This window comes from Chanos chanos, chromosome 1 (genome assembly GCF_902362185.1).
Source record: "Chanos chanos chromosome 1, fChaCha1.1, whole genome shotgun sequence".
NCBI lineage: Eukaryota > Metazoa > Chordata > Actinopteri > Gonorynchiformes > Chanidae > Chanos > Chanos chanos.
The window spans coordinates 22,066,845-22,087,938 of NC_044495.1; the positions used below are offsets into that span (position 1 = coordinate 22,066,845).

At 41.3% G+C, this 21,094-nt stretch overlaps 1 protein-coding gene across 1 annotated transcript; it reads left to right on the forward strand.

The window, feature by feature from the left end:
- Nucleotides 1–5,642: 5,642 nt before the first annotated feature.
- gsap (gamma-secretase activating protein) lies at nt 5,643–21,036 on the forward strand. Its single transcript, XM_030780083.1, has 32 exons — nt 5,643–5,858; nt 6,069–6,136; nt 6,451–6,507; nt 6,845–6,914; nt 7,387–7,434; nt 7,839–7,927; nt 8,299–8,368; nt 8,590–8,639; nt 8,810–8,914; nt 9,221–9,277; nt 9,395–9,441; nt 9,625–9,704; nt 9,843–9,845; nt 10,174–10,251; nt 10,366–10,449; nt 10,622–10,714; nt 11,346–11,566; nt 11,893–11,962; nt 12,133–12,212; nt 12,677–12,757; nt 13,141–13,275; nt 13,581–13,636; nt 14,236–14,267; nt 14,716–14,777; nt 16,344–16,439; nt 17,338–17,408; nt 17,567–17,661; nt 18,252–18,371; nt 19,028–19,089; nt 19,844–19,948; nt 20,234–20,330; nt 20,442–21,036. Exons 1-32 carry the CDS (start codon nt 5,771–5,773, stop codon nt 20,540–20,542), a joined length of 2,571 nt encoding a protein of 856 aa, XP_030635943.1. The 5' UTR covers nt 5,643–5,770; the 3' UTR covers nt 20,543–21,036.
- The last annotated feature ends 58 nt before the right edge of the window (nt 21,037–21,094 follow it).

Genomic DNA, 21,094 nt, shown 5'->3' on the forward strand with positions numbered 1-21,094 from the left:
CACATACACACACACGTGTACACACATAGACACAAACACACACAGTGCCTTGCAAGTGTTTACAGGGAAAATGAGCCTCCAGGCAGATTTAGAGCTGATTGTGCAACATCATTAACCCGCCTACTGTCAGCGTGTGCAAAGAGTCCATCCACATTCACTGCAACAGCAGCCAGCAAAGAACAGCGCTACACCTCACCACCTGCCCTATGCCTGCTGCTTCTCTTGAAGCTTCCGCAAGGAGTGCTTCAGCATAAAGTCTTCATCTGAGGAGTGCGGTTTGATGAACTGATACATAAATTAAGTACTTTGTGGTTAGCCACAAAGCAGCGAAAGAGGAATATGGTTTTGATGCAAAACCACTTAACATCTGAAGATGAATGCCTATAGCACAACTGTAAAATTTAGCATTGTTTAAAGATATCACTTTTTCACTATTAGGTATGAAACTTTTTCAGCCAATGCAATTGGAGCACACGACATGTTCTGAAATGTTTCAGCATGAAGTGAAACTGGCAGGTGGAGCTTATGGAAATAAGAGTAAGAAATGCAATGTAAATGTAAAAAAATGTAATGCAATGTATAAGCTTGTCTGCGCAAATGCATTTAATAGTAGGATTTTTTTTTTTTGTGGTGACTATACCTTTAACTGGGTACACTAACTCACAATGGCGTAAGCTGTGTGGGTAACAGGGATCCGCCTATCTAACTCAAGTTCAAAGAGACAGGCCTAGCTCTGCAGAGGTAGAGAGAAAGACAGAGAGGGGGGGGGGGGGGGAGAGAGATTTTATGGTGAGCTCATGTCTCTCTCTGCCACACACACACAAGAACACACACACACACACACACACACACACGCACACACACGCACACACACACTCACACACACTCACACACAGAAATTGAATTAAATTGAATTTTGTTTGACTTTATGGATTACCTGGCCTGGTCTGAGCTGTGTCTTGTCACACAGTTTCTGCTTTGTATTATTTGCCTTCTTCTATGAATTCAAGAAATACAACAGCTATTTGTATGAAACACTTATTTGAGCTAACAACAAGAGGAAAGTTATTTCTCACAAAGAAGCATGGCAGTTCAGTGGCACTACTGATTAAAATACTCGATCATACACAGGGAGACGGTTTGAGAGCTCATTGGAGCCATTGTTCTTCTTCTGAAAGGAGAGATAAAAAGGAGAGATATGAGTTCTGAGTATTAGTGAACTTGATACAGTGTCATCTCAAATGAAATGTATCAATATTTGAAATGTGTTATGAAAAAAATTGCAGTCACATAATTTTCAGCGATGACCGGAGCAGTGAATAAACTGAAGTTGATGGAAAGAACAGCACTTTTTGAAGGTCATGTTCAAAACAAGTGATTCTGTGGCAAGAAAACAAAGTGAATCTTTACATTTCCACATTTCTCAAGTCTAAAGACAAGTAAAGTGTAACTGTAGTAGTGTACACTGCACTGTACTGAATCAATGAGTAATTCTGGGATTGCACTCTGTGTGTGTGTGTGTGTGTGTGTGTGTGTGTGTGTGTGTGTGTGTGTGTGTGTGTGTGTGTGCATGTGTTTGTGTGTGTTGTTAGTTAAGATAAGTTAGAGCTTGTGCAAGTATGTGTACCGTGGTGCACATATTTGTGAGAGCTGTGTTTGCTTGTGTGTGTGCGTGTGTGTGCGTGTGTGTGTGTGTGTGTGTGTGTAAACAGAAATGTGAGTTCACATGGGCATGAGGGTCTCAGACCTTTGCTCTGCTCTCTGGACTGAGCGATGTGAATAGGGAAGACAGAAAAGTGCTAATGTAGGACTGAGCAGCTGAGTTGAGGAATGCACTCAGACAAGTCCTGACACAGCCCAGGGGAGAAGGGAGCCTCCCAGTGGATCACACAACTGCCCCACACCACTGTCAAAACACACACTCACACAAACGTATCTACACACAACCTTCATTACGCAACCTCACGGCCAAGACACACTGTTACCCAAACACTTACTTACACATTTCCAAGATTTACATACCTCATTCACTCACATATCTACACACACACACACACACACACACACCTGTATCTCCACTCTTCCCTTGTGACCTCAAGGCTTCAGTTTGTTCAGTCAGAGCAGGTACAAGCATGCATGGTCACCGTTTTTCCACTTCTTCTTTTACTCTTTTTCTCCTCAATTTTTCTTTCATACTTTCTTGGTCAACACACCCACCTCAGAGTGGCAGAAACTTCCTATGAGATGGTAAACGTGAAACTGCCTGTTGTAGAGTGTTAAAATAACTGCCCTGGAGCTACACCAAATGATACACAGGAATGTTTGAAAAACATGGGCAGTGACATGGCAGACAGACCTGTTACCTCTCCATCACGACTGCTCGGTTGCAAAACAGAAGTGGTTTCTAAACCCACCCTGCTTTCATTTTGTGTTTTTGACTGGACTGAGTGACACAAAAAAGCAAAAGCTGTAAAGATTTTGCATCCAGTTCAGATCCATTCATGGCAACCCTTTGGTCAGTAAACTAACATAGCTTGGTATGTAATCATTATTGTTTCTCAATAATGACATTTTATAGCAGTTCCCATTCTCTGAATTTGATAACAGATTCCATTTCCTGAATAAGGGACTGCTGTGATGTTTTGGCTATGCTGTATGCACTTCACATTTGACAGAAAGCAAGTGACAGAGTGAAACAATGTTGATATAAATTGCAATTTAAATTCCTCCTTAAAAGACACAGATTGCCTTGGTGATGGAGGTGATGGACACAGTGTGACAACATGCACGGCATAGAGCTACTCGGGCGACAGATGAGTGAGCGAGCATTGGACTTACATCAGCCTGACAGAGAGAGAGAGAGAGAGAGAGAGAGAGAGAGAGAGAGAGAGAGAGAGAGAGAGAGAGAGAAAGTGACAGAAAGAGGCTGTCAGAGCTCAGTTAGGCCTGTAATGGGTATGAGTGGGGAAGAGTAAGAGTTCTCAGTGGATTTAGGCAAAATGTTTGGTGGTAGATGAGGCATTGGGTCTGTTTGTATAGTGACAGCCAATGCATCATCTCCCCCATTCCAGACTATAAGTGAACTGTCTCCAACAGCCTGCCACTGTGCCCTGTGTGCTAAATGATAACCTCTCCACTGTTTGAGCTTTACAAAATGACCACATACGCTCCTGCCAGATGGGCTCCTCATACCACACCATCTCACAGTCAGCCAGACCAGGGTGGTCAACCCCTCCATCAGATTTAGCCTTCCACATAATTACCATGGGAACACTGTTTGTGTGTGTGTGTGTGTGTGTGTGTGTGTCTCCTGAGGATGCATCCCACAACAAGCTATGCAGCTACAGCAGCAGTTATGCAAAACATGAAAAACAGCACAGGTACATGCACAGTCAGACACCAGTGAGCAAAACAGCTAGAACAGACAAGTAATCCAATGAGGGGAGGGGGGAGTGAGAGAGAGAGAGAGAGAGAGAGAGAACTAAATAAAAATGGCCACACTAGGGCGATTTGCATAAACCCAGCCACATTGATGCTCCCCAGCCAACAGGATTAAAGGAGATGGGTACTGACACTTTTTCATTAGTTCCACACTTAATCTGAAATAAAAGGCCCAGCCTTCCTCAAACAATGTCTGTACTCATTGCCAGCTTTGATGAAGGCTCTCTCTTTGTGCTGAGGAAAATCCAATCCAGACAATCATTTAGTCCTTTCCTGGGAGGACTAATGTGTGTGTGTGTGTGAGAGAGAGAGAGAGAGAAAGAGAGAGAGAGAGAGAGAGAGAGAGAGGGAGGATGGTATGTGTACTGCCATGTTCCAGACATACACGCACATTTGTCAGGAAATGCTGTCGCCTTGGCCATTGCTGAGGCTTAAGAGACGTCTAACATTATGAGTCAGCTGCCCGCAGATGGGTCATCTCTGGTGCAAATCCCTCTAAGAGGACATCTGTGTGAGGTAATGGGTTATTGAGGATTTGGTGAAACCAGAACATGCTTTTTAAATCGTAAAAGCACAAACACAATAGTCTTGCGACATGACTCAAAATCCAAAAAACCAAAAACAAATAAAGGAAGCGACTGCCGGCTGTGAATGCTGCAGGATGGGTAGCCTCCTTCTGAGACTCACCATGATACAGTTACCCTCTGTACTTCTGATCAGTGTCAGTGATCTAGAGTCAGAATCATCAGTGGCTTCGTCTATATCTCTCAGTCCCAGATCTGGGAGAGAACCAGATTTCACTCTAATTCGGAGTTCAGTTTATCAAGAACTGAGTGCTTGGTACATAAGTTCAGACAGGTCCATAAGCGGTGTAATACAATAGGAGAAAAAATGAGAAACAATAGGTTTAGTTATAATCAGTAAAGGCCTCAGTCGATACCACATGGAGGGAGTGACACATCAGTCAGCTCCTTCTTGTCCCTGCACGGAACCACCTGCCCTCAAGTGTGACTGCTCCGTTTGCCTTTCTGTTTATCGCCCCCTGTCTGCCAAGGACAGCAAGAGGTGCTCTCTTTCATGGGTCAATTGGCAGCCTGTGAGCTGTGACATTACACATGTTGTTGAACTTATAATTGCACTTTTGCTGTGAAGCTTAAATTTCCCATTGCAGGTGAAAGTGTTTTCTGTGGGGGGGGGGGGGGGGGTTGTTTGTTTGTTTTGTTAAGTCTGATTTACACTAGCTGTTGAGCAGGAACATCTGATGAGTTGTAGTCAAAATGCCCCATTTTATGTGAGAGTGAGATGAATGAAAGAAGGAAAATTGCAGTGCACTCTGGTTTGACATGATAGGGGCTGGGAAAGGTCCTGAACCAGGACAAACTTGGTTCAGTAAGAGGCCTACCTTTTTATTACTGATGAGTCACTGCAGGGAAAGGACCAACATATGAACTAAGGCAGTCATATGATTCAGCACTAGAAGGTACTTAGAGCCCTTTCAAGGAGGCACAAGAGATTTTCAAAAAGAGGTCTACTGTTTGAAAAGACTGCCAATGTAACGAGGATCGCTGATTTTCTTGTGCAATACTACCACCTACTGGCCATAGAGCTTACAAGCTAAATATACGGAACAAAAGGAAACTCAGGAGAGACTATACCCCTTTCAAGATCCAAACATTAGGTTCCAATAAGGGGCACCTCAATGCCGCCGAATTGTACCCAGAATACAGAGTGAGATCATTTTCGTGCGAATGGTTTTTCATATAGACATTTACTTGATAAGAGCAAATCTAAAATGGGTAAAAGTCATAGTCAGAAATAAGCCTTAATGAAAAGGATCTGAGACTGAACTCAACCATAGTTTCACTTCCATACCTCTATCACACTTGTTTTCGCCCACATCAGGTGACGGCCAGCAAGGGCGTTTGAGATTCCAGTCCAGCAGAGTGACTGTGTGTACGGCCTATCGCAGACGGTATGTTCAGTCTCTGACCCAATAGGGAGGGTTCTCTCCACCGGTTTCGTCGTACACAGTTCCGTGTCGAATTGATTACGGTTGATCCACGATTCGTACTTGATCGGCATCACGGAGAAGGAAGTTGGTGTGCTGGTGTCTTGTGTAACCATTTCGTTACTCCGTGCACAGTTTACGAACAAGCGGCGTTAGAGTTGGCGTCTGTTGTCTTATGAGTGAGACGTTTTTGGTAAAGAAAGGACATATCTTCAGCTGAAGTGTAAAATTAACGTTTTGTTAATGTGAAGTTTCTAAACTTTATCAAACTTCACCTTTCCGATGCAGTATTCGTAAATATCTGACCGTAAAATTGTACACATGCTTCATCTAAGTACGTCGTTTGATCTGGAAAGAGATGTGATTTCAAGCATTTTGGGAAAGGAAGAGGCGGCGTGGAAAAATGAAGGTAAGTGTCAAACTCCTACTATGCGATCTCCCGGTTCATTACAGTCCGAGAATCTAAAATTGCAAGTTTTCGTACAAGTCAAATGAACGTTGTCTGTTTCTCTCGGAAAATGTTCTCGCGCTTACACACTGACCGTATCCATCCAGGTTATCTACATGAATAAAGTTAACTGGTAATACTACTTTTTTCTATCTTTTTTCTATTAAAAAGAAACTGCCTGTATTGACCCGCGGATTCTCAACGTTGAGAGAGATGGAGGTGTCCTGTATTCGTGGAGAGTGAGTAACGTTTTGCATTAAATCGCCAATTATGACAGGTCAAGCATAATGTTCTATCCATCGCATTGTGATTTTGGATCCAGTGACGATACTATGTCAAAATCCATGACTGTCATCTAAGAAAATGATATCGCATGTATCTTTCACAAGGTATCAGACCAAAGACTGTTAACTGTTAGTGTGTAACACAATTGCCCGGTTTGAATGAAATCTCTGTTAAGCTTCTGTATTCACATGACTCTCTGGCCTTTGGAACGCACCTTTTCCTCAAAAGTCTTTATACGCGCTAATAGTATTCAATTCTCATCGGACAGGGGGCAACTGGGACCACCAGAATTGGGAAATATGATCCCCAAACGAAACAGAATAAGGTAGGAGGCCGCTGTGCACATGAGAGAATGGGAATTCACACCTTGGTTATAAGAAACACATAGTTCAAGTCAGCTGACGGCTTGTTGTAACGTTGCCATATGTAGACTCATATACTGACAGCACATTTGTCATGAATGGTGTTGAAAACATGCTCATTTAGCTTTTGGGGTATGAAATGAATGTTGGATGACAGTATGTGAATAGCAGGATTGTTTTTTTTTTTTTTTGTTTGTTTGTTTGTTTTGATTTTTAACAGGTAATCAAGCATTATGTACTGTGTAACTTGTCGTGGAGCTACTGCATGAGCCAGTAATCCTTCTCTCTTTATTCTCACAGCTCCTCTATACTTTTGACAATCAAGTGTGTGTAAGCAGCTGCTCTTTGAATAAAGAGGAGTCTCTACTAGGTAGGAGTTCCCTAGGGCCTGCTGTTTTGTTTACAAGCAGCATTTATGAAATATGGTTGCAGGGTTTAAAAAATAAATGGCACTGCTATAGGAAGTAGGCTTTCCCCCCTGAACATGTGTTTAACGAGGCTTTGTTGTTATAGATACAGCCTGAAAGGCCTAGTTATCTCATTCTAGACTGCTACTGAAATGCGTAGCGTAATGTGCAGCTTTGTAACTTTTGGGAAAAAAAACTTGTAAATCTCAAAGTTCTGATCTTGTAATTTAGTAAATAGTGCCTCTCCTGATCAGCCTTTGCTCTTTGACTGTCACTCAAATTGTAATGAAAACACAACGCAGCCTCACACAGCAGATTACCTAGCAGCCTGACTAATAGTTTGCTCAATTCAGTAATATGTATTCGCTAATATGTGTAATATGTGTTTAACAAACATTTTGCTGCAGCTGTCATGAATATTTGTCTTTGTTTCAGCTGTCAGTCTGACACAGGTGTCAAGGGGAATAGAACAACTGAAACCAGGTACATGACATCACATCTCACCCAAAAAACACCAAAATGAGATTTGTATCGTCTGTTAGCATCAGTCTGGGTTGACCAATAGTCTGGTAGGCCTCAATGTATTGGATAGGGAAAACAACAATTAACAACTACTTAACAACTATTGTTTTCAAAATCACCCTGTCAGCCCATTTGAATTCACAGTGATTGTGTACTCTCCAAGTCCTTGGCTCAGTGAGACAATGAGAATGAGGGTTAACACAACATTGTACACCTGTTTTACAAACCTGTCATGAAGATTTTCTATAGTCTGCTTAAGTGACAGGGAACGGGGTTGGATAAGGGTTGGGTCAGTGGTTAAAGATTTACATAGTGTAGGTTAATGAGGTTAAACATTTGAAACCTTTTTCCTTTCCTTATTCCAGTTTCCAAATGTCTGACTCTTCTCATTGAGATTCATCCAATCAACAACACTAAGGTTCTGAAGGCTGTGGACTGTATGGTCAAAGTGCAGGTACTCTCTAATGCCATCCTATTTAACCAATAAGACAAGTACTCTACTCTGTTTAACCAATAAGACAACTACTCTACTCTACTCTACTCTATTTAACCAGTAAGGCAACTACTACCTTAATGTTTAGAAGTATCTCCCACAAATAATCTAGTTGGGATCTCATTATCTAATCACCCACAGTAATCTATAAATATGAATTTCAGTTTACAAATCGGTTCTTAGTTGAGCTCTTTTTTTCACAGCACAGGAAGAATTGAGTGTAACCTCAGAAATCGATGCTTAATGTATGGTGTTTCTCACTTAGGTAGATTGTTTAATCTTCTTTACATTGTTTTTCAACTGATGGATTTTTAATCTTCCTTTCTGTGTAGTTTCTCTATCCTCACACATCCAGGAGCTCTGTGCTGGAGAGTCACTTGCTGCTGGTGGCAGAGGATGGCTGTATGTATTATGGAAATGGTTTTGAAATAATGTGGTTCACTAGCGACTTAGTTTATGGCAAGCAGAGTTGCTCAGTCCCAGATATGTAAAGTCTGGTGGCAGAAGTCTTGGATTAAAATTGAATCAGTACATTACTCAAGTGGTTGAGCTTGTGTTAAAATGATATTTAATCCTACCATGGTTTGTTATAGCTCTCTTTGATTATCACCTGTTCTCCCCAGATGTGGATCAGTACCACATAACACTGGTGAAGCAGGAGGGCTACAGAATGGTAAGGGATTTGTTTTGTGTATGAGTTAAGCTGTCCATATATATCATATCTGAAAGCACTCTACAGATTCAGGCATGCAGTCCTCACAAATTTTGATTTCAATGATTAAATGGGCAAGCTGTGTTATAACCACTAACTGGCACTGTTGAGACCATGTTTTATTTGTGCAGGTGATGCTTAACCCAGAGAAACTGGCCAAAGACAGAGTGGTAGAGGATTGTACTTGGGTGCAATGGGACGCACACTCTCAGAGACTCTTCTACATCACCACCAGAGTCAGCTTTTGCTTCATCTTCAGCATCACACACACACACAGACACACACACACACACACACACACCCTGTCATTCCTCCAGTCTGTGTTGATTATCTCTCACATGATGTTGATTGTGTGTCTAAGCCAAACTATCTCCCTCATTTGACAATAGTCATTGTCAGTCTCTGAGTCATCATCAGAGTTGCCGTCACTGTGGTCAAACTGCGCAATAACATCGACACATGATTGCTGTCTACCTTGTAAAGTATATGGTGCAAATACTTGGCATTGCCCATACTAACAGTCTTCTCTTTCTGTCCAACAGGAGAAACACGTACTTAAATGTGCACAGTTTTTCCCTGATCGCAACTGTGAAACTGTGGTAATGTTTTTGTTACTGTTATCAGCAGCATACAATTTCACCCCTCTTTAATCCATAAACTGGTTACTGAGGTTACACTAGCCCCTGAGGTTTGGTCTGACCCTCTGTGTTTTTCAGTTCGAGCTGCTCCTGGAGCTACCTGGTAATCTTTTCACCTCTGTGAGGTAAGGGTTGTAGTAAGTGTTTGAATTCATTTGTATCTGAGCATTTGAATGTGACTTGACTGTCAACTGTCATCTGTGTCCGTACCACAGCTGCTCAACAGTAGTCTGTGACCTGACGCCTGTATTAGGTCACCATTACGACTCAGCTCTTACTGTGAAACTGTGTCTGCTATTTCTGTATAGGTTTGTAAACTTTGGATATGATCATTACCAAAAACTGATGAATGATGGAACCAAACTGGTGGTCTTCACAGACAAAACAGGCAAGTTGTTTTTGCCATTGTCTCACAAAGATACTTTTTTTTTTATCTAAAGCAACGTCAACTAAATGTGTATTAATGTTTTAATATTCTCTGTGTGACTTCTTTTCATTTTATCTTTGTGTGTTTGACCTGGCACAGAGAGTAAGTTTGTATTTTGACCTTGATACATTTTTTCACTCTTTCAAATCAAACTACTATCTCTTCAGTATCATTCTGAATAGAACAGTTGATGTCCAATACTCAAAAATGTAGAGTTTTGAAGTACAAAAAATGCAATCAGACTAATCAGAGAGTTCCATATCAAATTCCTGGCATGCTTAATTTGCTTAGTGCCATCATAAAATATTCCAATGCATACTGTCATTTCATTCAAGTCTCAAATTTATGCTTATTACGATCAACAGAGCTGTAAATTGCACATCACAATTAGTAAATTTGATTCCGTAATTCATATCATGTTTTAAAACAGGGACCATGTGTGTGTGCTACAGCCATCCCATGGGGAAGAAAAAAGAAGTCACGTACACTATTGCGTTTGTGCACCGAGGTACTCTGTTTACAGTGTATATCATTATTCAGCAGCTCAGGATTATAAAATACCACTTTTTTGGATTAAATATTTTTATGTTTCCTCTTTGACCGTTTTGTCTTTTTTTTGCAGGATGTAGTAAGACCTTCACAGTCGTTCTGGAGCATGACATCATGTCGTCTAAACTCAAACTCCAACCACTCTTTATTCACCTCGGTGAGTACAGGAAACTTCATCAGCGTTCCTTCATAGTCTCTGGTTGGTAAAACAGACTTATATCATGTTTTGCGATACTCTAAACCAGCGAGTGGAAAACATGATAGATTCTCAGATTCTCATGGAGGAGAGCATGCGTTTGTCAGACATATGGCTCTTCATGTCTCCCCAGGTTATTATGTGGTGGTGTATCTGAAGGGTCACTTCCTGCACTTGATCAATACGAGACAGCAGGACCTCCTCTGCTACAGTCTCTTCCTGTCAGGTCAGTTTTGCCTCCAGCTGTCAGATGAGTGCCTCTGTGAATTGAACAACTATGAGGTGAACTGTCCATTGAATGAGAGTGTCATTATTGACTGAACCCATTCACTGATGTGACAGGGCTTTATATTGAGTGGTGATCTCTGTTTAATTAACCTACACATGGCCTGAGCCTCGTCCTAGATAGTAACTTAGCTAAGCTTTAAGAGGACTGTAATATTGATGGGGGTTTTTGTCAGTTTTACAGCAATCTGCCAAAAGTTCACACTCTGATGTAGAAGATTGATGATAAATGCGTTACTGTTGAAATTTGAAGAAATACTATGATTTTGGTGTTAAGAATAGGGTCACTATGTATGGAATAAGTATATGAGCATTACATATTACATAGTTGTGAATACTGCTTTTTTATTTCATGAACAGCTGTCTTTTACACATGTTTGGTACATATCTCCCTGTGCCATTTCAGAAGAAAAACACAAAAATGACATAACGCCGTACGTAAAGTGTTTTGTTTCTCATGGTTTCCGCAGTGCATTGATGAGTTGAGCGACACAAACAGGACTGTATTCACTGAGTCTTTTAAAGGACCACGTCCACTGAAAGATTGTGTCCATTCGTGTTTGGTTATGCAGGAGCAGATGCTTTCCTGGATCATGTGGGGGAAGACAGCATGGTTCTCACATTGCCTGGCTGCAGGCTGATGGATGTGCGTGCAGGCAGGATGTACACAGTTGATCTTGATCCTTCCTTCCTGCTGGAGCTTCTTGGCCCGTCCAGACCAGAGGCCCAGCGGCTCGCTGCTCTTCACTGCATGCTGGTCTACCTCGGGCCGAACCCCGAACTGGAACTGAAGGTGAGAGGCAAAAGGGGTTGATGATGATGAAAATCGCTAGAGTAGAGTTGGAGGTTTGAGAGACAAACGGAGAGGGAGACAGGCAGAGAGATGGGAACGCAGAGAGAGACGGACGGGCAGAGAGACGGACAGACAGAGAGACAGATACTGAGTCTGTTGGAATGGTGATGATCGTGTGTTAGAGTGTTCATAAGCGGAGAGTCTAAGTTGAGCGCAGCGTTTCAATAAACGAGTGCTTTGTGAAGAGTTAATGCAATCAGACTTGTTGGCTGGATGCCAGGAGGAGATATAATGACCTTCTAAATCTCACTGCAAACTCACTGCAGATCATTGACTGGATCAGCGATAATGTGATGAGCTTTGACGCCTTCGATCAAATTCAGGAATTTATTCTGGGTAAGACTGAGTGTGTTTGTGTTTGTGCAAAACAACAGGACTCATATCACATGTTAAAATGACATCTGTTGCCTCAGTAAATCTGTTTTTAGTAGCAAGGTCTCCCTTCAGTATGAATGCATTAAATACCGTATATGTATATCAGTCTTTAACTCTTTTTTTAACTGCAGCGTCCCTGTATCGCATAAGCTACCAGCAGTCTCTCAGTTTGGATAAAGTGCTGCCCTATTCTTCAGTTTTTGAGAGAAAGGTGAGATTTTACACAGGTATGACATGGACTGCTGTTGTGAGATGAGCAGTCTCATAGCAGTGCTTGCTCATTTAGACATTTTAAGCTTATTTCCAGCTAAGACATTATGAGAATAAGAAGAGTTTGAATGTTTAGCCCTGTCCTGGTACTCTTACCTTGTACCCTTGCCATCTAAATGAACAGGGACACTGAAAGCCTAATGATAGTCATGCAGGTGTTTTTTCTTTGATGGAACTGATTCAGTTAATATTAAAATTATAGAGTACTTGAAGAAGCCAGGAAAGAGTATTATAGGCTGAATTCCTCTAATTTTCACAAAATTCTTACTTGTTACATATCGTTGTTATAGTTTCAGTAGCTACATCGATGAGCCATGAGTTGACCTGCTTGATTTTTTGTCGTTTGTGCCGCGTAGTCAAGCCCACAGTCATCTGAATAACCTTGCTCTCCTATGTCCTGTTTAGGAGCTGCCCGTAGCCCTGACTGCAATCCCTGGAGTCAAGTGCACCCCTGAACTACTGCCGCAACCTGTTTTCAAAGGGAAGGTAAGCTTTCTCTCACTAATATTTTACAAAGCACTGTCTGTATTCCAGAGGTACTTTTTGTGACATAGGCTGATAGTTTGTTTCATGACTCTGATTTAACACTAGATGACAGCAGAGAGTAAAAGACTTTACAGTGAAGAGGAAACTGACAATTCACAAAATTAGAAAATCCATGTCTACTTAACAAAATATGTTAAAGATATGTAAGTTTGAAAAATGACTGACAATTGTTGCGCAATGTCACATGACTCAATGTGTCATCTGCAGATTTTAGAAAAGAAAAACAAAATGCAGAAGACTCCAGTGAACAAGCAAAGGAAATTGTGTTTCTAAACCATTACATACATGTATGGTGTGATGTTGTTGATTTGTACATGTGCTAGGCCAGAAATCTTCAGGGTTATTGGGAGGAGTTGCAGTGGATCACAGACAGGATGAAATATTTTGAGGCAGTGCCAAACCCTCGCTACAGAACTTCTGGTATCCAAAACGACTGGACCAAACTTCTATCAACACTGGTGAGGAGGGTGGGACACAAGAAAGTAGTCCCAAGAAATGTTTTCATTTTCGCATGTCTTGTCCTTCAGCCCTTTTATAAAAGAGTTATATCCAAAAGTATAAGTTCTCACGTGTTTTAGCAGAGTCTTTCAGAAAGCAAGGATGGACTCGTCATGTACTCTCATCCTTGTGTCCTCAATAGTTACTCTGCCTGTGCATGAAAATAAAAACAGTATAGACAGAGACATGTAGCCAGTGGACAACTGTTGAGAACTGACTCTTTCCTTTGTTATGAGGGACCAAAAATGCTCCTGTTTTGTTACAGAGGTCAGAAAAAAAGAAATCTCCCATCCCTCGACCGATAGAAGAAAATGCCAAAAAGTAGGTGGAGAGCAGCATGTGGAGAATGTGCTGTGTGTGTGTGTGTGTGTGTGTGAGGGTAGGAGCATTTCTGTGGGCCAGAGAGCAAGAGAGCACTTGCAAAACACCAGGATGCATGTTTTACCATGTGCTGGGTGCAAAACACAGAGGATTGAAGCCATTTTAAGCAATTTGGTGTTCAGGGCATGCTTGATCAAAAAGATACAGTACTGTTTACTGAGTTGGAGAAGTGCTCTTTACAACCAAAATCTTATGCTTGTTAAATCTGTACAAATACTGATTTTCACAGGGACTATACTGAATCTAACAGAGTTGTCTACTTAAGTTCACATTACCATACTCATTTAATGTCTGAGCATGAAAAAGAGTAATTTGGTATATTGGTATATTTTTGCAACTAAGTGATATGTGAAGTTGTTAAGGAATTTATTTGACAGTTAAGATTTGACTTGTTACTCACATAGACTTAAGGTAGACAAGTCTGGATGACATCACTAGTGATATTTGATATTTAAAGTGTAGCCATCATATTAACATGCTGTTAAAATTGCACAGTTTTCTCTGTTTGAAACTGTCCTACTCTGTTTTCTTGTCTCCAGAGTTTTATCCATGGTAGATACCTGGTGTTTGGGTAAGATATGTCAAAGTTAATGCAGTTCTTGTTTTGTTCTTAGGCCTTTGAGACATTAGCAGACCATGGAAAAGAGTCATGTGAGCTACTGTAGACTAAAGACTTCAGATATTCTCTGTGTCTCAGTCATCAGAAAATTCCCCTCACTCGATTATCAAGTCACATTCTTAAGACCTCACGAGGTTGTTCTAACATCTGTGAGTTCTTAATGAAGGGCTACACAGAAGAAAAGAATATAAAGAATAGAAAAGAGTGTGTGAATTCCTGAGCGTTACATAAGAAATCTCTCTCTCCTGTGTTTACCTTTTGACCTCTCTTGAAGCATAGTCCATTAAACCATGAGACAACCCACCTCTCTTCACTTCACTTACCTCCTATGGAAACACATACACAGTTTTAAGTGTAGTCAGTGGTTTTAAGAAGCCTGCTCTCATGTGTATCTCTGCAGATAAGCGGGTTGTTCCACTGTTCCAGGAGGAGGACCAGCAGCAGAGGGTTCTGATTGGCCTGGTGAGTAAGTCAGAGCCACAGGCATAAGACAGGATCAAAAGCCTTACACTTCAGTCAAGGCCAGTTTGTTGTTCAGTTTTGGGGTATGAGGGAGGGCAGCTGTCCCCTCTGAGAGTTTAATATCTGCAGGAGTTCCAGTCTTGATATAATTCAACTGATGCTATACTTTTAACAAGTTGGAAGGAAATATGATTAGAATGGGATTGGAGATAATAGTTGTTTGTATGTTTGTTTGTTTGTTTGCCTCTCTCTGTCAACATCTTTGATGTTGTTTTGCTTATGTACATCAAAATGGGTTTAACTGAGGGTTAAGTATGCTTGACATTTTAGTCATATAGTTAGTGTGGGTTTAAAATGTAATAACACGCTCTGACCTGAAAACGTAAGATAGTTACAGGATGCATATAAGCAGGATGCAATACAGTGTCAGTGTGTTTACAAATTTGAGGGTAAAAATGATCAAAATTAACCCTCAAAAATTCTTCTTTTTAAAAATATTTACCCCCCTCAGCCCAAACAGTTGCTAGTGAACTGCCCTGAGAAGGTATATGGAAGCACCCTATGTGCATCTAGAGAAGTAAACTGTTCTGAGAGAGCTGGTGACACTAGTGGCCACTGCATACGAAGCAATATGACGATAAAAGACCTTTAAAAACCACCCAAGAAAGAGCCAAGGGAAGAAAGATTAAAGGAAAAAAGTTATCAGAAAAGTAAGTTGTGGAGTACTCTCACTCAGTTATCGAGCAGTGGGAGGCACAAGCTTCCCAGAATCCGCAACGACCAGATCATACTTCAAAACTTGGCAGGCGGGCAAGAGAAGCAATCAAGAGGTTTTAAAGCACCCTCAGAGCCCAACGATATTTCATAACTGAGATAGGAAATTGTATTTAATTTTGTATAGAAGACTGGCAGAGTAGCAGTCATATTTAAAAAAAAAAAGTCCCATTTTGAATATGTACAAATATATATAGGAACCTCTCAAACAATATGGAAACTCATTTTGGTCTGATGAGTTGAAAATAACTTGGCATTAAGGACACTGAGACACTGAGACAAAGGCACTTAACTCTGAAGCATGGCAGTGGCACCATAATGTTCTGGGCCAGCTTTTTGTTTATTAGCAGAGGGTATAAGGTTTGAAATAGAGGGTAGATTGGATGGAGTGAATAGATCCTTATATAAAATCTTTAAAATTCTGCAGAAGTCCTGAAAAGTCCTGCCAACTCTCTCCAGCGCCATCATCTCAACAGAAATGAGCTCAAGGGGAAAGTCCTGACAAAACAAGAACAAGAAGATTTTTGTGTTAGGTCTCAGTTGTTTGATTTGGATGTGATGTGATTTTGGATGTCCTTAATCTGGAGCTGTCTCCCTCAGCTGCGTTATCACCCTTCACTCCATTCAAATGTGGCAAGGTTTCACTATGATATCACCACGTAGATATTCGCTCAAATGATCTCTTTATCAAAAAAGAACATGCAAAAGACTTTTTTTTTTAAACTTAACAAGTCTGTCCATTCTGTGTGTAACTTTATCCCTTAATCCATGTCCCCCCCCCCCCCAATTTAGATGGTGGACAAGCTGAGGGAACACGTGAACCGCCATCTTCCTCGCCTGGGGAAGAAGAAGATTGACATGCTGGTTGTGAATTACGTGGCAAAGTTGGTGTGTGTTTTTATGGTGCACTGCTAAAATTATTCATTGTGCTGAACCTCATATGTTTGCACTTACGTCGAGGAGTTACTTTACTGACATGATACAACGAGGGCTGGAACTCATTGTAGCACATAACGCTGTAGGCTGACAATCCATTTTTTGCCTCCCCTGCTGGCAATGTCAGAAACACACATACTCCCAGTTGCATTCTTTATCATTATGTCAAGGAAGAGCCTTATGAGGTACCCACTAACATATTTTTTTTATGTGAAACACACCCGTGGTCACAGATACTCTTCCTTCATAACACATCTTAAAAGCGTTTGTTCCAGCATTTTTAGTGATATGGAAACAAAGAGGATGTGCGTTTACTTCCTGTTGGCACTTCCTGTTTTCGTAGTGAGTAGAGAACATGATGTGATAAGTCATGCATGGTGTTTAAGCATGCGTACAGGCGTGTCTCGCTGTAACTAAAGTCGGAGCAGTTTGGAACTTCTTGTGTTGTGTTGGACTTGGATGACTGCTTTTTGATGAAAACAGGAAACAAAAGTGAATCATTTTATCTGACAGAAAGTGAATGACTCATATTGGAAGACAGGTGTTTGGACATTGCCAATAAATTCTGTCATAATATCAGCTCAGCCTATATTATACTATATTATGTGGTTGCTCAGACCAGTGGGGGGATCTGAATCTCAAACAAAGCAAACTGAAAAGGTGGTCAGAGGAACCCATATTCACAGTCTTGAACATGGCTAACTTTACTTAAGCTACCTTGTCACTCTGTCTGATCCTAACTCAAGTCTTCCTGAAGCACTAGCCAATCCTCAACCACTATTTCTAGGCTAAAACTACCTGACTTAGTGGTATTGCCTTTTGTTGGCTGACTTTTATGCTCTCTGTTTAGCTGGAGCTAGTCAGACACATGCTGGAGTCAGTGTGGTTGAAGTACAAGCTGGGACCTGAGGCGCTGTTCTTGTAAGTTCTTTACTCAATACTCAAACTAACAGAATGAATACTTCGTCTGTGTGAACATTATATTAGTAGTAAGTGCATCCCAGCAAGCATGCAGCCTGCTGTCTTAGACTAGCTACACATCACTGCCGTGTATGAATGTGTTTTTCTCTCTGCTCCAGGAAACAGCCGAGTAGCTCCGCTGAGTGGGCTGTGTGTCACATGATGTGCCGCATTCTGGAAGCCACCAAAGGCCTGTGCCTTCCCCTTCCACCTGGTAAGAGGAACCCCCCATGGAGAAAATCCAGTTCTTCAGGAAGCCCACCTAAAACACTCTCCTCACGCTCAACTATGCCCGCAGGAAAACACCATACGGTTTGCCTGACGCCAGGAAGGAGGCCTTGGCTGCCATTTCTCTCTCATATTTAGACTGGCTGGTCTAGTGACTGTGACGTAATGCAATGCACAGGAACTGTGTATCTGGCTGCGTACTGTCGTGCTTAACATGTGGTTCTAAATCTGACAGAGAGATCTAATCCAACACAGAATCTAGACTCCTCTAAGACTTTCTTCTTATGAATTTTGCAGTCAGTGTTGGGTGTGGGATGTTTTTTAAGGGCTCTAAGCCAGTGTTGAGCTAATAAGGGAGAATTCTATTCTCAAAGTTCAAACTAGCCAAGTTCTTCAAACAAAGTTATTATTTTATTCTGTAGAGTCAAAGCATTTGTTTATTCCAAGTGAATGACTGACACGTTAGTCATTAGTTGGTAATTACTTATACAATCATTACTAGCTATACTAAGGTGGTAGCAGGGTAGATCATTGTAATGACTGGTATTGTGTGTGTGTGTGTGTTTGTGTCTGTAGGGTATTCCACTCTTTTGACTGTGCTGGGAGTGCGTTGTCTTCCTCACCATACTTTCCTGCAGTACGTGGACCATGGCCTTTTACAGCTCACAGAGCCCTTTGTCACTCGTCTAATGACAGGTACTGACTCACTCACAGTACAGTACATGTAAACCACATACCTCCACTCCCTGTGACGTCCAGCATATGCCGTACATATGCACACACACATTCATACTAGACTCAGGGTATACCTCAAGGCTCTCTTATGCTTCCTGTATTTATTAACACATGCATTTAGGTGCAGTAAAACAGACTTACAGTAGTGTATACTTAGTGTGTCTTAGTGTGTCTGCCTACAGCGTACTTGTTTCTCCATGAAAAAGCATCAGCTCAGGGTACTGCAGAACTACTCCTCATTCCATCTGGGTGTATGTTTTGATAGCAGCACAGTTACATTACTTTACCTCGCACAATCATTGATGCAAATGTTAAGAATCTAATCCAGAGGGAGAGCACAGACTTTTTAAAAGCTCATTTACAGATGGTCCCTAAATCAAAGTTCATTCCTGATGCAAGGCAAATTGTTGGACCTGAGCATACAGATTGGTTAATATGGAAACGGTCTTTGAAGGAATCCACATGTGCAGTACGTCTGTAGATTCAATGGAATGCTAAGAATGAATTAACAGTGAGAATGTTTCCGTCAATGGAAGCAAGCTAACCAGTGTAGCAAAGCTTCTCTTATTTGAGAAGGGAAATCTTTTCATTTTTTGTCCTCCTTTTCTCCTTAACAGATTTGGATAACAGTGATGCCAATGAAGAGCTGAAGTTCAGTATTCTGAAGAGGCTTCCTGAGGTGAGAGCTCAAACACATCTGCAGAAGCGTAACTGAGACTGTCTCACTGTAGCCTTGTAATACCTCCTCACTTCTGAGTTAGGCCGGGGGAGGTAGAGGCTGTTGTTGGCCTGTTCAGTCATTTACCCATATGTGAGTGATGGAATGTGAGTGCACATGATTGCTGTATCCTCTGTGATCTCAGGCCAGTCTCTGATCAATTGGACCGTTTGCCCCCAGCGTGTCGATCTTTCTGCTCACTCTCAGTCTGTTTCTACTGTCAATACATTCTGGGCCAGATACAGTGCTTTATTAAGTTCATGAAATGCAAGTCGCGCTGTGGGTATGATTTCAATAAATACAGTGTAGCATAAACACTGTTAGAACTGATTCTAGTGGTTTTTCTTTTACATTAAATATTACATCAATGTATAGGTGCACTAAGCTCAGGTACACATTGCTGTTTTGAAAGAAGTGCCATAAATCTCTCACAGTGACGTAAAATCCTTATATTCCGGTACATTAATAGTGTTCCCGTACTTAATGTGGGTGTGTATATCAGAAGAGGACAGATAGACTCCTGTGAAGTTATAGCATTTGCAGGCTTTCACCCTAACTCAACTCTATCACATCTGATTCAATTTACCTATACCCTGAGGACCCTCTGTATTGAAGAATCAGGTGTGTTAGATTAGAGCTATAGCTCCCTGAGAGCAGAAATATGTATCCCTAGTTTGCACAGACTATTGAGTGTGGCTCAATGTTATTTTTTCAGCACATGGAGCAGAGAGTGTGTCAGCTCTGGGATCATCCCATTAGTTCAGCCTGCATCTCTAGGGACTATGTCCAAACCCTGCTGGACAGACAGGCCAAAAACAAGGTGAGTCCAGAGCCAACTTAACCCATTGACTGTTGGTTATGATGTAAAATCTGGATAAATGGTGTATGGTAGTTATGAATTTGCTGACACTCATTTTTCTGAGTTCCACAGGCCACACATTGGCAGTGCATTTTTAGCATCAAAGACGTTTAGTTAAACCAAGCAATGGGGCTTTGTGAAGTCTAAGCTATCTAAAAGTGGTCTTGGAGTGTTTGCCAGCACAGATCAGAGATTATTTTGTTTTCCTTCCCTTGTTTACATGGTTGGTTTGGTGCCTGTTTTCAGGGTTCAGTGCTGGGGGACACAGACAAAACATGCCTCTGGCCAGAGTTCCTTCCTCTCACTTACCTTACAAAAACTCTCTCCAGTGCAGAAGAACAAGGTATGTAGGGTGGCACCATGTGTCTGTGAGACCAGAACTTTGATTTGAAAGCTCACTTTCAGACTGTGGTATGATTGTTTGTGTGTGTGTGTGTGTGTGTGTGTTTTACAGCTCTGAATCCATTTGAGGAGCAGGAGAATGTGGATGCCAGGTTTGTGGAGGAAACAGCACTAAAGCAGACGTCAATCAAGATAGGGTTTGAAGTCAAATAAGACTTAATAATGAGACAAATAAATCAGAGAGAAAGTAAGAAAGAGAAGGAAAAGCATAAACAGATAAACAGGCGTGGCTTCTCTTGAAGATATGAGGAAAAGTATTTAACCAAAAAAGTAACTGTGGGAGATGGTCCCTAGCAGAGGGTAGTTAGAGATGAGAGGAAGCTTTCAGGATCTTAGCTGTACGTATATGTATGTGAGTCCTGTGGAAGGAGAGAGCAAGTGAGAGAAATGACCATGTTGCTCAATGCCAATGAGCCATCAGTTCCTCTTGAGAATACTCTAGTCCCTTTACTGTAACACAGGATGCCTAGTTAGACTTCATCACTGCACATTGAGATTTAGTTGTGTGTGCTTACATGTATGGATAGATTATAGCATCTCTGATATTTGTTAATGCAAAATCTTCCAAACCATACCAGTGAGCCAGAGAAGGGATTTTTGGAAATGTGTCATATGTTTACAGTGCATACTGTGCATCAGTATGTGTATCAAAACCTTTAATACAAATAAAAGATTTTTAAAAATGTGTAAATACTGTCCTTTTTC

Excerpts from the sequence above, each read along its gene's own strand:
- gsap (XM_030780083.1), top strand. The coding sequence starts at position 5,771 with ATGCTTCATCTAAGTACGTCGTTTGATCTGGAAAGAGATGTGATTTCA. Across the intron at positions 7,435-7,838 it reads AATAGAACAACTGAAACCAG|TTTCCAAATGTCTGACTCTT; the intron begins GTACATGACATC and ends TCCTTATTCCAG. Across the intron at positions 12,758-13,140 it reads AACCTGTTTTCAAAGGGAAG|GCCAGAAATCTTCAGGGTTA; the intron begins GTAAGCTTTCTC and ends TACATGTGCTAG.